This window comes from Ixodes scapularis, unplaced genomic scaffold (assembly GCF_016920785.2).
Source record: "Ixodes scapularis isolate PalLabHiFi unplaced genomic scaffold, ASM1692078v2 PGA_scaffold8__174_contigs__length_109621045, whole genome shotgun sequence".
Classification (NCBI taxonomy): domain Eukaryota; kingdom Metazoa; phylum Arthropoda; class Arachnida; order Ixodida; family Ixodidae; genus Ixodes; species Ixodes scapularis.
The window spans coordinates 41768236-41786752 of NW_024609883.1; the positions used below are offsets into that span (position 1 = coordinate 41768236).

The window sequence follows — 18517 nt, forward strand, 5'->3', positions numbered from 1 at the left end:
CACGGTTTGAGGGATTCCGTCAGATCGTTGAACCAACCACTTCGTCAATATTCCCCCCCCCCCCCCCCCCCCCTCACCGTAGCTTGGCGAACAGTGAAGGCCATGGACCCAGCCAGCCTATCAGCACGTCGGAATGAGACACGTGACTGTACTCTATCTCAGCAGTTGCACGCAGTGCTGCCGAAGCCACGGGCGGGAAAGAGAGAAAGGAAAGTCGCTTTTGCACACATTTCGAGTGATGGGCTAATATTTTAGGGGGGGGGGGGGTGACGTTTAGGACACACACAAAAGAGATCAGAGTAAGAGGAGAGTTCCTTCTTTCCCCCTCCTTCAACTGCTTGTGTTACGCTCCCCCTGTGCCTTTTGTAGGGGCTGTCACGTGGTTTGTCTCCGTCGCAGTGATTGGCTGGAAGGGGCCGTAGCGTTTGCTCTTTGCCAAGTTATGATGAAACGAAGTTTGGCATGCACAAGATAGGGTGGCTGTAATCTCTCGAAGCCAGTTACGATATATAGATAGGGGATTCAGGTAAAATCGGCGTTGCGGGCTTTCGGGCACCGCAGGTTTCGGTTCTAGGCGGCGTGAGCAATGCACACGGGAAAAATTTGCATTGTCACTTTGGTGGTCGTGTATGGACATGTCGCCTTTGTCGCAACAAAGGCTCTGGAAGAGAGTGGCGAAACCAAGCTGACAACAGACCTCGACTCCTCGGACCAAAAGCCGCCGAATGTCGGGAACACGTCGTCTGGTGACATAAACCAGGTGAGCGTGAAATATAGATTGGACAAAGTAGCATTTTCGTTATAGACCCATTTAGTAAGAGAGTTCCGTCTCTCGTACGGAAAGGCAACTAGCCCCCGACGCCATCTTGAAGGACACCGCGTCGCTCAAGCCAGTCTGCGCATGTTTCAATGTTGCAACACTAATAGCAACACTCGCATTTTGTTGTGTAAAGTCAGATGGGCAGTGGTTGCCCGAATTAGTGAAGAAACTGTATTTGTCTTAACTTCTGCCGTTATGTGCAAACTAAAAGTCAGCCATGATTGGGTTGATGATTGCCCGCTCTCTGCGATTGACACGGAGATTTTCAAGTGAGCAGGATACACTACAGAAAGAGTTACCATTGTTACTCATGAAAACTGTGCGTATTTTTTTTTTAACACGGTTTGAACACGACTTTTTTCGTGTGGAGGCGTTACTTCTACACGCGTACGATATGTAAAACTACGGCCTCGCGTGCTTGTCTGGCAGGTTTAGACAGCTAATGAATGGCAGCGTTCACAATTCCAAGTGTAATTCAAAGTGACGTTGGCATAATTTTTGTAGTTAATACATGTAGCAATTGTTTTCTGAGGATCCATCGCTTTAGCAACTACGTTCGGCCGCGCATACGACTTATTGGACAATGCATTAAAATTAATTTCGTGCAACAAATTTTAAGGTAGGGACTTTATTTCTTTGCGTGCTATTCTTAGGGTCTGTGGCAGAACCTAAAAACAGCCCAATGAGAATCGCACAAAAATAAAATTTGACTTTTACATAAGCTGTCTGCACAGATGATGTGCTAACGCCATTCAAGCAAACAGAAATGGACACTGCTTTCGCAAACCCGCTTCTAGACATGAAGTCTACCGGCTTCGAGTGCTGTCTGTAGTTTGCTGGCGAGTTTGTTTGTCAGAGGACTAGCAATGGGTGAGCTCGTAGTCACTGGATCGCTGACAACTGTGCACTGCGTGTTACATAAGCTCGAGACTGATCGGGAATGAACTCTAGAATAATAGGATGATGCAACCGCAAGCCTTTCAACTCGCGAAGCCACAAACACTCACTCATTTTTCACAACAATTTGGCGGCGAGCAGGACCGGCACTACACCATCAAGCGCCAAGGGCAAACTCCGGCTATGCCCCCCCCCCCCCCCCCTTTTATACGCCCCTATCTTCTATAGGTATACGACATGTCATTGTTGGTAAACATTTGAATAGTAGCCTAACACGAGCGTTTCGCCAAACAAAAACTGTATTCCCAAAACGATTGGTCATAGAACATATAGCGCCGTGTCGAGCGCCGTTATTCAATAAATGAACAAGCTAAAAATAAATTCAAGGGGGGCGCGTCGGCGCCCCCTTTTCGATGCGCTCTGGTCGACCGCCGAGGTCGCCCGTCTTGAGGGTCGCCCCTGGCTGCGAGCGCATCACCGGAACATACAAAAAAAGCGTGATAAAGAAATGGCAGTTGTACTTCACCCACAACCTCCTCAGCACACAACGAAACTCGTACTGGGGCTACATAATCACACCGGGAGCATCCTTCAAGATGGCGTCCGCGCCACTTTTCACTGTTGTCAGACTTTTTGGAAAGGGGGAAAGGGGTCTATAGTGAGAGCTCCGGCACCTAGAAAACAAGGCATAGGGCCTTGTCTTTTAGATAATATTGGCCGAGCGTGGCAGCCCGAAGCACAATATGTCGGACTTTTTTTTTTTTTTCGATCTGCAAAAGTTAATTTTTTCAACATGCCAAATGCAATCCGGATTTGTTCTGAAAGTTCACTGAACCATGTTTTATGTACATTATTTTACAGCCGTGAACAAACTGTTGTGAGGGATTGGATGAAAGAAATCGTCCACATCAAGGGAGAAACCAAATTCAAATGCCGTGATGAGTCATTTTTCATATGCCGTTGAAGCTTTTCCTCATTGTACGTCATTCATTATGCATCATCAAAGTTCTTTACCCGTCGAGAACAGGCACCGCAGTGTCCAAATTAAGTGTATCGTATCTTTCTCAGTGTTGTCTGTCAATTTAAATTTAAAAAAGGAAAACTACATAAAAATAAAACAAAAATACATATAATTCGCGTTGATGCAAATCAGTTATCAAAATTCTGCTGAAAAACTTGCTTTGGCGATACCTCTCAGAAAGTGATTTTCTCTACATGGCGGGAAATACGCCGAAAAAAGCGAGGACAGAATAGAAAGGCACACAGGACAGGGCATAACATGCTACTTAATTTTAATAGAGCACACACATAAAAATATTAAGCTTCCTCCCCCCCCCCCCCTCCCCGCCATGCGCACCAAAAAAATACATTTAGATAAAAAAAACACACACACACAGATGCCGGACGTTACTTGTAAGTGTCTAAAGCTTGTCTGAGAAAGGCCTGTTCCTTGTAAGAGACGGCAATATAGGGTGTGCTGATAAAAACATTCGAATCATAGGCTCAATTATCATGAAGACCTCATGTATTTCACGCTCCAGTTGCGTTTTGAATCCTCTCACAACCCCAGGCCTATGGAACTCCGGTTGGCATTCACAACCATCGTAGTGTACAGCCAAATGTCCAGACGGAGATAGCTTGGTGGCAATCTCCAATCCTATCATTGAGGCACCTCCCAGTCTGGTCCACGTAGACCCTACCGCATGACAGAGGGGTTTCATAGGTGACCCCCATGGCGCACTCACGAAACTTCGTGGCATGAGGTTTGATGCACACTTCTTCCGCCTCCCCTGACTCTCCTTCTGTTTTGCTTATTCTTTTACATAACATAAAAAATGTGCTTGGCACAAAAAAAAAAAAAAAAAAAAAAAACCCTGAATGAGACATTTATTTGCCACCTTCTTCAGGTTATGGGAAACCTTGTGCACATGTGGCTCGACTACAGGTCTGACTTCTCGCCTCGCCCTGCTAGCCATGCTCTCCCCTGCCAAGCCCTTTCAGCTTTTTGACCAAACCCTCTGCAACATCACAACTAGCACGGGGTGGGAAACCAACGTTTTGCAATCTAGCTAACTATGACCGGAAGCTATCATATGAGGGCAGGATTTTTTCAAGGCAACTTGCCCTCACATGATGAGTTCTAGTTTCCTGTCACAAGCAATATGATTGCCTCGTCCCACTATTATCGCACATCGAGGCTTCCTGGTACAAAGTTACAATCGTCCCTGCCGTCAGCCTTTTAGCTTCGACGACAGGAAGTAGAACATTTTTTCGTTACCCTTCTCAGTTTCGTGCCAATAGGGAAGATACTTTTGCCACCTCGCGACGATGTCGTTCCGCTGGATCGAAACGGAGCTTCGCACTCGAAACCGATCGGCGTTGCCGATGTCGCCACGTCGCGGATGTCGCCACGTTGCCGATGTCGCCACGTCACTCAACTTGGTAAGCAACCCTCGTGTCGGAGACTTGGTTCGAAGATTCCTCGGTAGGAAACTTGTAAAAGAGAGGGCGCCGTTAGGAAGGAGAGAGAGAGAAAGAAAAATAGTAACGACCACAAGATAATTTTGGTACTTGCATAAGTGTAATCAGATTACTCTTGCGATTACTTCCTAATAAATATGTACGCGATTACACAATTACTCCAAAAGTAATCGATCACGAGAAATTTGATTACTTGCAACGAGTACCGCACGAGTCTACATTCACTGCGTCTGATCACGCAGAGACCTGACCGTGACGATGCAGTTTTTACACCGCCTGATTGGTTGCGTCAGATCGTGGCTTCGGCTGCGATCGGGCCTAAAACTGTAATGAGCGATTAGGGAGTGTTCGTAGACCGCGTTTCCCCCTCCGCTAAGCCCTCCGCAACGAAGAAGTCGCTACTGCGCCTGCGCCCTGATGGCCTCGACTGTAGAGATCCGGGTGTCGTAGCGGCTTGCGGAAGGCCGTTGCGGGACGGCAAAAACGATTTACGAAAACTCCCTATTCTCGACCAATATGACGGAACCACCATACGAGAAAGAACCTCGAGTCAAACAATGTTTGCAGACTGTTTTTCGTTTTTGTTTTTGCGTGATGTAGGGTCGGCTCGACGTCCCGGCTTAATTAGGGGTCGGGTAGCCGTAGAAAAGGCGAGCCACAATCTGATGTCTCTCCGGACGCTCAGCGTTTGGAGCTGTATAAGCTATATATTCTAAGCTGAAATCGCGCCTTGAAACGACTCAACGGTTATCGGCGAAACTATTTGCGAATGGAACCAACTGTCTTCAGAGGATGTAAAAATGCTAGACATGGTGGCTTTTTTGATCGTATTCTGAGATTTTTTTTTTTTTTTCGAATGTCCCTTTTGTGTGATCTTCTCTAAGGGGCCCTGAAATTATATTTAAGCGTCTACCTTTTTTTTCGCGGTTTCCACGTCTCCTGGGGTTCGGGCAAGCCAACGGGCACCGAGAGAGTGACTAAATATCAGTGCGTCACATTTTAACCCGACGACGCGGAAACCTTCTCCACCTACGGGGGCGACCCGCTGTACCGAAAATCCGCAAAATGTGATGTCTTTTGTCCTCGGCTTACTACTTGTCCGAGTCGCTAAAAGCTTCTTTTTAGTCGAAATACAAAATATATGTGTAGCGAACCGTTTCAATTATTTATAAAAGTAGTTTTTGTTCACTATTTTAGATCAGAAAAGAAGCGAATGCAGTTTAAAAAGTACGTAAACAATAAATGACCCCTCGACATACCCGCCACCAAGCGGTGGAAAAGGTGACCCATACTACGAAGATAGTGGGATCAGGCACGAACGAGCCGCGAGCGTAGAAAGGTCCCGGATGTACTCGGCGGCGCTGCGGTCGTATCGACTGGAGGATCCGACCGGTTCCGAGCGTTCCCAAGGCCTTCGGCGAGCAGCTTTGGCGGTATGGCAGCGCGAAGTGGCTCCCGTTCTGAACTGATCTTTACCTTGTGTTTGCTGTCGTTTGTGGCCAACGGAGTGTCATGCCAAATAAGTGTTTAATCGCGCAGCAAATGCGATGCGAACCGCCCTGGCTGCCCACTGCATACAGCCAAGCCAGGACATGCTTTAGTGGCGCCCTCTCGAGCCGTCGACACGGAGTGCGGCAGACGTGTCCTCTCGCTGAGCTCACTACCCCTCCTCTAGCTCACGGCCACTCGAGCAACCAAAGACGTCATGAACGAGGTTATTTTTTGCCTATTTTTGTAATTTTAATTTGCCTATCACTTTTAAAATAAAGCGAAATTCAAGAAAAGTTTCATTAAGTTACTGCTTTCAGTGCGCTCAGGTTTGGTGCAATTTAAAAACCAGTAAAAAAGTCCTTGCAGGGCCCCTTTAAATGTGTGCATGTGCGCTTTCTGGAATGTTCATTTTTGTTCTTTTTTTGTGTGTATTCTTGTTGGAAATATCCCTCCTCCCTCCCACAGTAATGCCGTTAGCCACTGTGGGAAGGAAATATATGAATGAATGAATGAATGAATGAATGAATGAATAAGTCAATTCATAATTAAAAACATAGAGCCTCCTCGAGCAAATATACAGGGTGTCTCATCTAAGACTGAGAAAAATTAAAAGTAGTACACTTGAAATAAAGAAATGATTCCAGCGAGCTTCAATATACGAGCGTAAAGAGACAACCAGCAAGTTATAATGACCTAAAAGGAAAAATGCCGCAGATAACTTTTGATATACTCAGCTTAGCTGACACATGCCAATGCGGAAAGAAACTGAGAAAGAGGAGGAGATGAGAGCGTGCGTGTCAAAGTGCCGAGCTCTGATTGAAGGGATTAGTGGGTAGAAGCAAAGGCTAGATGCCTTCGTCTATAACCACCGTTTCCCTCCAGTCAGAGGGAGCAAGAGCATCGCCTGCTCCTCGCAGTGTCTATCGCGTTCAAGCAGTAACGTCTGACACAAATGGCGAGAAAGGTCTCACGGCCTCTGACATGCCGGTCCACGGGTCGATGTAGGCTTGTGTACACGGCAGCAGAACAACATGCAGATTTGCAAAGGAAGCATGGGTTGTCAATGACCTCCAACGTGAAATAGCAGGCGTCAGACACGTAGCCAGGGGGGAGGTCCATGGGGCCCGGGCCCCCTCCGAAATCTTCCATTTTGCTGGGACCTCCTCTCCCCCCCTCCCCCTGGTATAACATTTTGTCATGGGCGGCCCCCCCCCCCCCCTCCCCCGCCCCCGGAAACAAAATCCTGGCCACGCGCCTGGACGGCGTTCACAATTTCGGCCTTCTTCCGATCCATGGAGGTTCCACGCCAACACTATAGAGGATCACCTGGGTTAAAAGCAGGGAGTTGAACCGGTCATTATTCCGGTTCGGTTCGGGTTCAGCAGCATTGCATTTTGTTCCGGTTTGGTTCTGGTTCAGTGATGCTTTTGAAGTAAGGGTTCGGTTACCGGTTCCACCAAACGCGAACCAGTTTAAACCGGTTCTTAGAAAAAAAAAGGTCCACAGCTCCCAGTCGTTAAGAAGAAAAGGTTAGTAAAACACGGCGTCATCTGCATTAAAAAATAGGCCACCAGAAGCCGTGCTGCTGGCTTGAATTTTTAACTAAAACACCATTCGATGAAAATTACGTGGTTCTAGAGGCGCTTGGAAACAGTACCAAAGTACAGTACTCACATGTGAAATCAATCGGCCAGCACGGATATTGACACCCTGATGGTAGCACGCATCATACCCGCAACCCACAAAAAAAATTAGTCGTTAGTTGTTAAGTATGCCTGAGTATGGCGACATTGTTACGCAGTGTAGATGAAACATTTATCCAGTGCAGTAGGACTGCTAGCGTGGGGTGGTCCTTATCGGATATCCCGCAGTACTGATACACGACCGCATGCCGGTACGATGCTCATCCAGGTCCAAGCGGCAAACTATACCCACACCGCACGCCCGAACGACCTGCTCAAACGACTGAGTTGAAGACGGGAAAGACAGCGAAGATGGCGGAGACCCATCGAAGGACGATTAAAACAAAAACAGGCAAAACTACAACCGGCGACTTGCCGTTTCTAGAAAACAACACACACACACACACACACACACACACACACACACACACACACACACACACACACACACACACACACACACACACACACACACACACACACACACACACACACACACACATACACACACACACACACACAGACACACACACGCACACGCACACGCGCACGCACGCGCACGCACGCACGCACACGCACACACACACACACACACACACACACAAAAAGACTCAAGCAGCGTTTTGGGTTTTGGGCGACTGCCGTCCCGGCGACTGGCGGCGCAGTGTCGCCCTTGTCGCGGCTTCGCCTCTTGGCGCCTCTAGATTTCGCAACCTCTAAACAAGGGTGCCGAGAGCCGTCAATTTTTTGTTTTTATTTTGATGTTTACGTTCCCTTACAAAAAATCCGGTACAACTTTTCCCTATCCGGATTATGGAACCGGAAATTTGTTTCTGAACACCCGCAATCCAGATTGCAGACAAAGAAATAATGTTTGAAAACCTAAATTCCAGATAGAATCCACGTAGAATCCAGATAGATTTCCGCGGTTCCATAATCCGGATAGCGAAAAGTTATACCGAATTTTTTGGTAGGGTTTGCTTTCTCCTTTCTTTAAAAATATTGCTTAGCAGCAAGAAAACACCCATCACACACACACACGCGCACAGACACACACAAACACACACAGATATATCTTTAGCCCCTAGACATATTCAGTATATCCTCCGTTTCATCTTACGATGGACCGCGACGGACGCCACGAGCTACACCAGCCCTGCCGCAGTTCGTAGCTTTTCTCGCGACTTCGCGTTCCCTGTCGCGTCACTCGGCCCAAGCGGAAGTTCCTTTGCGGTCCATCGTATGGTGAAACCAAGTCTACAAGTGTACACCTCCACGCCGACGCCAATTCGTGCTGTACATAGAGGTGAAACATACTTATTTGTTGCATTACTAGTGAGCTCTGTTCATGTCGTCGCTGCCGTTTCTTTAGTCAAAACTGAGCCGCTGACGCCAACATCGCCAATATTTGATTGGCTTCGCGCCACCATCCGCAATAAGGTGCAGCTCACATTTCATTACGCTGAACCGTTTCCAATCAAATGTCTGATTTTAGTTACAGTCTTGTTCCGGTTCAGTTTAAAAGAAAACGGTTTTACTCCGGTTTTCGGTTCGGTTAGACACCCTGGTTAAAAGCTACATGCTAATCGCAAATGACTACAACAGTCGTTTTGTCACGTCGCGCGGCGCCAAAAACGACACCTTGTTAATCTAAAACTATTCAGTTTTGGTTTCTTCATTTCACTGAGGGCACGCCATTTTCATCCTCGAAGAAGGGTAAAGACAATGATACAATCAAGCCATGGATCAGACATGCCAAGTGTAACGATACAGTTTCAAGAGCCACTTACCGGGGAATTGCACTATCAGCTTGTAAACCCTAGATTAAAATCGACACATAACTCATAATATTTTAGCCAATTCCATTCCCACTTCATTCCGGGCAAAAGGCATTTAATCCCATTCCTGTTCCACTCCCTCCAGTACCGTCGCCATTCCATTCCCATTCGATTCCGGGGAAGCGAAAGTGCGGAATGGTTCCGGAATCATTCCGATTCCGGAGTGCGATCAAGGGCGGGATCAAGTGAGGGCTATGACGTCATTTTCCTCCAGGAAAGTTTGAGAGTGAGGAGAAGCGGCCTCGCTTCTCTCCTTCACGCTTGGGTTCATCAGCTGGACAGGACGTAGAGAGGAGGAGAGGGAATGAGAATCGTGACGTGACTTGTCTCGTCGGGCGTTTTCAATCGCTCACTTTTCCAAAAATACTGCGATCTGTTAGAGATATCGCCGTATGAGTGATGCTTTTGGGGTTTTTGCAGCGTGCCGCCTATCCGTCCAGCCTTGTTTTGCGAGCTCGAAATTTCGGTTCAGTATCCCTCCAACGTGCCGCTCTTAAAGTACACGAACGCGGTCTATTTGACTCACTTCATCCGTCTTCTGCGGAAGAAATTGTACTTTAAGAATCTAAGCGAGAATATACTTATGGCAGCATTCAACGCCAGGTATGCCATAGTTCCTTGTTCCCAAAAGTCGATCACGCGACTTCAAAGTTCCTCTTGTGGAAGTTAATCGCCGGTCGAGATATATCCGCAGCGTGCGATCCACAAACCGGCTCTGGACAGTGGTATATCTGCGATCACCACGGGTTCCTCTGTTTCTTCGCGATTGCAGACATCCCGGACAACTCCGGAATTAACGACCGCAGCTACGACGGAAAGCAAGGCGGCAGCACGCGTAACGGCTGGCACAACGAAAAGTAGGGCGACCGGTCACTGCGACGACACCGTGTGCAAGCCTCCCGGCTGCACCTGCATCAGCACAGCGCCTCCGGCGGGCCTCGCGGTGAAAGGGATGCCACAGTTCGTGATGCTGACCTTCGACGACAACATCAACATTGCCAACATGCTGTTCTACAAGAGGCTCCTCGGAGGCCTCAAGAGGAAGAACAAGGCCAACGGCTGCTCCATCGCTGCCACCTTTTTCGCCTCCGCCGAGTATCTAGACTACAAGCTCGTCCACGAGCTCTACGCCGGAGGCCACGAGATCGCTCTGCACACCATCAGGTGAGACCGTGGGCCGGGATGTCACTGCTGTGGTCTCTTGTCCCCAACAGGGCGGCGACGGAGAACGAACACAGCTTATGCTCACGTTTCTTGTTTCGCTTTTTGGCGTTCTTGTCGGCTAACGTCGCGGTCTCACTCGCTGCAGAACGATAATAATATGCCCGCGTAACTCGACGCTCTGCCAGTGACTAGAACGGCGGTGAAGATACGTTTCCCGCCCTTGAAAGCTCGAATACAGGCCGATTACAGTCTGTAGACCATTCCAAGAACCGCCCTTTGAGGATATTTAGCATGTGCAGTATTCCGGGTGTTTCAGCGTAGGCGTTCAAATATTCCTAAAAATAGGGTGGCTGGGAAAAAGAGAAACACTCCGTGCACAAAATGCCAGCCATGGCTGACGTCAAGAATTGCAGAAACATGCTACTTATCTAAATAATTAGCAAAACATTTCCTAATTGACTTTTTAATAGACCCTTTTTCAAAAGTCCGCGCCAACGCCTGTCCGCCACTGCTTGCTCACATCTTGTATTGGACACGAGTGCTGAAGTCAGCGTTCGGCGAAATCTCGGATCCAATCACGGGCTTCGTATCCAAGCAAAGCGACCGCCACTGTTGCTCGATCAACTTTTGAAAATGGTCTATATTAGCGAAAATAAACATGATTCTAATTTGTAACTTGCTCTGCATCATCGAAGACCACTATATCAACGCATTTTACAACGATGGAAGACAGGGGCCGCATTTTGCGGCGTTGGAGCGCATCTTTGCGCCAGCGGTCCTGCTCTTCCCCGGTGACCGAGGCGCGAAGTCGCGCGTCGCTGTGGCCACCGGGCAACAGGACCGCTGGCGCAAAGATGCGCTCCGATAGAAAACCGAAACCTAAAAACGCGTCCGAATTAAGCGTTTCTTTTTCTTTTAAAATGTCGTAAAATGCTGCTCTTGACTATACCTTTTCGAAATGAGTTTTCTCATAGAAACCATATGTTTATTTAGACTAATTAAAATATAATTAGTAATTTTTAGGTGATTAGTATGTCGTCCGTCGTGGCTGTCAGTTCGTTTCCGGAAAGAGATTATGTTTTTTCTCGACAACCTTATTTTTAGGAATTTTTGAAAGACTTCGCTGAAACACCATGCATTAGCGGCGTGCGAGACCAAAAGCGTCACTGCAGTCACAGTTTACGATCGTCCAAACGCTCATTGTGACGTCTTTATCTGAAATAATATGTTTCTTTCATTGCGGGAAATCAGCGCAATGTCAGAGTGTTACCGTGGCGATGTAGGTTAAGGTATGCGATTACTCCAAACTTCCATCGTTATTTTTGCGCATACCATCGAACTTGCAGTTCACAACCCATGATAAGTGATCAAAAAGTACAACTCCTGACGTCACGGCGAGAATAATTGTAGTCGTGACGTCACAAACGAAAACCACATGAGGGCGCCACCTATCTAGATAGGCTGCTAGTTTTGCAAAAGGAAGGCTTTCTGCATTGAGAACCTCCATTATACCGATCATACTGTATTTTGCGAAACACCAACTTTTAAATGTTGAACGGATTTTTTTCTTCTTTTTTTTTTTCAAACTCTCGGTGACAATATATGGCAAAATCGCTGTGATCCGGACGCATTTCAGAATATCATCTCAGAAATGTGGTTTACGTTAAGCCAAGAATATGAACCAATTATGAATCTCAATTGTTATCCCATAAATTAACTGGATTTTTAAACGAATACCCTGAAACAATCGAATTAATAAAGCAATGCTACTTCTCTTCGGAATTTTAGAGACTAACGTGACGACTCTTTGAGCCAATATGCAACTGACTGCTTGTTTCAATTTGTTCTATTGTGTGTTTGAAAATATCTATAAACTGTGTTGACATCCTGCATATACTTTCCCATTCTTTTCTGCATTTTACGGGTTTAACTTAGTAATAATGCGAAGTTATACTTTCAATGGCGAACAATAGCGAAGAGTGACGCCAGTGCATTATGTGTGTGTGTGTGTTTTTAATACTTTTCTGACTTGATTTTTTCCTTTAGAAAGGGAAGGGGGCAGGGGGGAGCTTTAGTATGCAGATTGGAACTGCTGTAAAAACTTGGTGATAATTCTGCTTTTCTTTTTTTATCTAGAACTGATTTTTTTATTTTCATTCAATTTACATAGCTGGTTTTGCCACACAAGCTCATGATGGCTTTGGGGAACCTGCACTTTGCCTCGATTATGTTCTTCCGTCACAAATAATTTTATTATTATTATTATTATTATTATGTCATTATGTATAGGAATAATTTTAGTTATGTGTTGTAGGTTTAAGATCCTTGCGTATGAGCGTACCAGCCGTTATTTATTCCGGTGACCTCACTTACTATTATATGTATTATTACGTAATGTTTCCCCAGATACGTCTACCTTGTATAAAGGAATGGGGTCTTTATAGAATAATTATGTGCTTGTTTATGTGTTATTTTTTCCCTCTACTACACTGCATTGCTGAGCAATGCACAAGGGTGGTTGGGCCTAGTCAGGTAAAGCTGGTTTACCTTTCACCGCCCCACCCATGACTCAAGAAGTTCAAATAAAATTATTATAAAACATCTCGACGCTAATTCGCGCAGAGTGAAGGGTAAAGACCTAATCCCCCCCTTTTTCCCCCTTCTTTTTTTCTTTTCTTTCGTGACGGCCTTATTGAAGCCACAAGACTTCACCGGAGTACTGGAACAATCTAGACACGGCCGGTTGGGAACGCGAGGTCGTGGACGAGCGGAAGATGATCGAGAAGTTCGCCGACGTCCCCGCCAAGGACGTGAATGGTTTCCGAGCCCCTTTCCTCCTCACCGGCGGTGACAATGGATTCCGGATGCTTCAGCGCCACCTGACGTTCGACTCTTCCCTGGTCCACCAGCGCTATCCGCAAGAACCTCCGTTCTTCCCGTACACCTTGGACTACGGCTTCAAGAGGGCCTGCGTCGTCGGTCCGTGTCCTCAAGACTCCTACCCGGGCCTCTGGGAGGTTCCCCTCAACGTGTTCTTCAAGGACAGGGACGTCGACGGGAAGCTCATGAGGATGCCTTGTCCAATGGTAGACGGTTGCGTGCCTCACCCGACGAGCGCCAACGAGACCTTCGATTACCTCAGGTGTGTTGCTCTGCAGTGTGACCCATGGTAGAAGAAGAAGATAGAGGTGGTGTCTGAGCAAGGCCAGCCAAGACGGAAAATGACTGATCGGGTTCAGACATCTCCCAGCAGAAGCACTGTCCGTTTGGGACATTGCGCAGGCGCTGTTGCGCGCCGCGCTGCCTTGTGAACGTGTGAGGAAGTGAGGACGGCTCCCATATGAGGTCTATTCGGCCCCTTACATGCTGCGCCATCTCGCGGTGTTTGTGAGAAATCCGAGCGAACCTTCGTCACAGTTGTTCCGTGGCGAGGTGGGGCCGTTCAGACACCTCTTTATACCTCTTCATACTTCCACCGTGGTTGAAGAAGGATTAGGGTGATGATGAGGATCCACATTTAATCGCCGACGCTGCACCGGTACACCTTCAGCTTTTAGTCCATGTATGCGTGCTTCCGTGGTGCTCACCAGCCCTTGAGTGCGCTGGGAGGGAAAATGTGTACGTGACAGCATCAGTCTTTCCTCCGAAAGATTGATGCTGTCTCGGTGTCAGTGTGGCGTCAGAGATGGCACTTTTGTTGTGACGAAATCCCCTGGCAAGATTGTGATGTTTGTTCTAGCGGGACTCGAGTGGAGGTTTGCGCACACGTCCTTTGCGGCACGCCTTTGAGATATCGGCTTCTGAACTTGTCGACGATATTGTAACGAAACGCAACAAAGTCCAAAGTGCTATCCCCCCCCCCCCAAGAAAAAAAAAAAAAAAAAAAAAAACCGGCAAGGCACGCGCAAGAAAAAAAGAAAAAAAGACAAAGAAAAGAAACACCTTAGGTTACTACAGGTTTTACTTGAGCTAGTTGGTACATACTTAAATATGGTCCGCTGAACAATTACAAATTAGAAAAACCGTGAGAGGAAAGACAAACACACCGCTGACTATCAACTTGCTGCCTTTAATACTTAGTCTTCCTTTTTTCCTCTTTACTACAGCTAGTGATAAAAGCCATCCCCCATGTCTGCGCGATGCACCCATTAGGGTGGTATGCGGCTCGTGCCACTTCCCAAGTATGGTTTTTCTTTCGGGTGGATTGTGATAGACTCAACTGTGCTCATGCACAGTTGAGCACTTTCTTTGATGGCCAGGGCTTTAATTAGTTCACGTGCATATGCGTTCCGGTGCCACCCTATAATGCTGATGTTGTTAAAATTAGGAGTGCACTTGCAGGACCGGCAATGTGCAGAAAAATGTCCTGCCGATGTTCCTTTAACAGAAGCCGCGTGCTCCCTAGGTCGATTGTTCACACACCGCCCCGTCTGCCCTATGTAGCACCTGACACAGGAAAGCGGTATGTTGTACACAACGCCGCTTTGGCACGGGGTGTATTGCGTCCTGTGAGCAATTGTGCATTGCTTCTTCTCTTGATTTGTTTTTCGATTAGTTCTTCGGCACATGGAGTAGGCCTTGTTTGATGCCGAGCACAGAACCCAAATATCATGCCTCCCGGCAATCTTTTTTAGGTTGTGTGTGAGTTCATGGATGTAGGGTATGACCGCTACGTTTCTTCGATTTGTAGCTTGCAACAAATCTTTCCTGTGGCTGGTGCTACATAGGGAAAACGGGGCGGTGTGTGGACGATCGAGCTTGGGAGCACGCGGCTTCTGTTAAAGGAATCTCGGCAGGACATCTTTTTGCACATAACCGGTCCTGCAAGTGCACTCTTAATTTTAACAACATCACCATTATAGGGCGGCACCGGAACGCATATGCACGTGAACTAATTGAAGCCCTGGCCATCGAAGACAGTGCTCAAATGTGCGTGAGCACCCTGTCTATCACAATCCACCCGAAATAAAAACAATACTTGCGAAGTGGCACGAGCCGCATACCACCCTATATTTTGTTTCGCCTTATGTTGTACCGCAGCAAAGGCTATAAGCGCGAGCTCATAGCGTTGGCAGCTGCTCTTAAATCACGAGAGCTTGTGCCGCCGAGATGTGCCCCAGAGCAAGGGGCTCGCGCTTGTAGCCTTTCCTGCGGTACATCATAAGGTGAAACAGAGTATAAAGGGGTATTCACACGAGGGAGAAATCCCGGGGATTTCTCCCCGGCACGTGCGCATCACGAGATGAAAACGCGAGGCTTTTGCACATCGCAAAGCCTGACGTTTTCGTCGTGGGGTGCGCGTGCCGGGGAGAAATCCCGGGGATTTCTCCCTCGTGTGAATACCCCGGGTGCATCGCGCGGACATGTGGGATGGCTTTCATCACTAGCTGTAGTAAAGAGGAAAAAAAGAAAGACGAAGTATTAAAGGCAGCAAGTTGATAGTCAGCGGTGTGTTTGTCTTTCCTCTCGGGGTTTTTCTAATTTGTAATTGTTCAGCTGACCATATTCAACCTTAGGTTAATGATTACGTGGCTAGATATGATTAGACGTACGGAGTTTTTGGCCCGCTAAGCAGTTGACTGTGCTCTGTATGTACATCATACTTGGGTAATAATTCCACTAGAAATAAAGAATTACTATTTGTCTATTTAATCGTATTATTTTTAGGAATATCTACAGGGCCTCTAAAATAGCGGCCAGGCTCTTTAAATCGCCTGCAAAAATCGGTTTCTTAACCTATCGCGCTACGAATTTGTGCAGCGTTGCGCACAGGTGGTGCATTTTTTTATATAATATTTGCAAAGAGCGAACTTATCTGCGGAAAAAGTAAAAAAAAAAAAGATGGAAAAGGCTGAACTAATATAGAAACGCAGCGATGCCACCGGTTTTCAAACAATAGGGTGCCGTTCGGTACAGAATACAAGAGATGGCGCAAGCGGTCGCGACGCCAACAGCCGCCAACGAACGAGCATACGGCGCCGAGAGCCGGCGTCAATTGTATAGGAGACAAAATTTCCGACTCAAAAGCGGCGCGAACTTTTTCGATGTCAGTTGCCAGTGCATAATGGTATCATCCTTACTAATAAAACACATTCAATGGACACATAATCGATTAAAATATGGTTTGTCGGGTTATTTTAACTGTTTCTTTTTCGGGGTACTTATGTCGTCTGCTTTGCAGTTCCTTGTTGTTACCGCGCCTGTTTTTGCTTCTACGACTGTCGCCGCCTACGGAACGCGCGCCGCTTTTGAGTCGGAAAGATTGTCTGCTAAAGACGCCGGCTCTCGGCGCCGTATGCTCGTTTGTTGGCGGCAGTTGGTTTCTCGACCGCTTGCGCCATCTCCTGTCTCACGTGCCAAACGGCGCCCTATTAAGTGAAGACCGGTGGCTTCGCTGCGATTCGTAAAAGCTTTTTTTTTTTTTTTGATTTTCCTCAAATAGGTTTGCTCTTTGCAAATTTTATAGAAAAAATGCACGACGTATTCACCTATTTTACCTATTCCATTATTTGTTCTCCCGTTCCGGCTAAGACGATTGAGAGAACCAGGGTGTACCTTCTATTATGTAAATAAACAAATAAAAAAAAACGGTTACAAGATATCGAAACACAATCGGCACAGTTAAACCCAAATGTGTGAACCAGTCCTTAAGCCGCAGAAGTTCCAGGATGAAGATGGCACTTCTGTGTCGTTTTGATTCCACGCATCAGGGTGCATTTTAACCCTATACTCGATGTGCAGGTCCAACTTCGAGGCCTTCTACAAGGTCAACCGAGCCCCGTTGCCTGTGTTCGTCCACGAGGCCTGGTTGAGGGACCCTGCACGGGAGGAAGGCTACCTCCGCTTCGTGGACTGGATGCTCGAGAAGGAGGACGTCTTTTTGGTCACCGTCTCTGAAGTGCTCGAGTTCATGAGGAACCCGAAGCCCATCGGCGCCTACAAGCAGCGCCATTGCATGAAGTCCGTGCCCGAGCCCACCTGTATGAAGTCGATGAACTGCCCATTCTTAGAGACGCAGTTCGGTAGTGCACGGTACATGCGGACTTGCAGCGCTTTATGTCCCAAGAACTATCCGTGGGTTAACAACCCTCTCGGAAAATAAATGAAACGCTTCTGCGCTCGGTAGTCTAAATAAATAATACTCATTATTAAAAAAAAATCTGGTGTGTTTGTTTCTACAGCTAAAAACTTAGCCTGCCTCAACGGGCGACTTGTCGATCAGCTGTGTATGAGAAATTTAGCCAGTGCAGTACACACCGCTAACCTGGGGTCTTTAACGTGCACCACGCAGTAGTGGTAGACGACCGTTGCCCCTGCCCGTTTCGATCATCCAGATCGAAACGGGCAGGGTTGGGGATTTAACCCAGGATCCTAGGTTCTGCAGCGCGAGCTTTCGATCTGCGCGACCAAAAGCGTCGCTGCGGTCAGCTTTCCACGATTGGCCGAACCATGGGCATATGGACCTTGTCAGGTTGTTAACTTTGGCGGTGTTAGTTTCGGATTGCGATGGTTCTTAGATTGCACTGTGCTTTTTAAACACACCATCGAACTCGTCGTCGCACCTGAAGGTGAGTAGCCAGGGTACCAACCGTTGACGTCACGGCGAGGCAAATCCCAGTCTTGACGTCACGGATGGAAACCATAAGAGGGCGCCACTTAAACATCTCGGCGCTAATACTTCGTCTCACCTTAGCATGGACTATTGCTTGCCGCGCATGCTAAAAACGCGAGTTAGTTGCTTTGGATGAAGCCGTGGCGGGAGCACGAGCGCTCGTGCAGCGAGTGCTCCAGTCAAGGCAGTCAAGGATAGCCGCTCGCGCTATATAGACGCTTTGCAGCAGCTGTGCATGGACGTCGCCATAACTGACCTTCAGTTTTTGTTTCCTCTTATTCCGTTTATTTCACTTCATTATTACCACAGCAGGCCAGGTTATTGCCATATTAGATTCAACAGTGTCCTTTTCTAAAACATCGGCCTTTGTAGAGGATCGCCAACTACCGTTTCAGTTGCTAGGCATCTCGGTAAGACAAGAGAAGGTCAGCAATGGCGGCTGTAATTTGGCGCGTGTGTAAAGCGTCTATAGTATGCGCTAGCCCACTCGGCCACCGATCCCACTAGAGCGAGAAACAGCCGACACCGATAA

The 18517-nt window shown here is 47.4% G+C and overlaps 1 protein-coding gene across 1 annotated transcript; it reads left to right on the forward strand.

The window, feature by feature from the left end:
- The first annotated feature begins 586 nt into the window (after nucleotides 1–586).
- On the forward strand, nucleotides 587–17475 carry LOC8053504 (chitin deacetylase 8-like). Its single transcript, XM_040215854.1, has 4 exons — nucleotides 587–760; nucleotides 9982–10373; nucleotides 13072–13515; nucleotides 17115–17475. Exons 1-4 carry the CDS (start codon nucleotides 587–589, stop codon nucleotides 17473–17475), a joined length of 1371 nt encoding a protein of 456 aa, XP_040071788.1.
- The last annotated feature ends 1042 nt before the right edge of the window (nucleotides 17476–18517 follow it).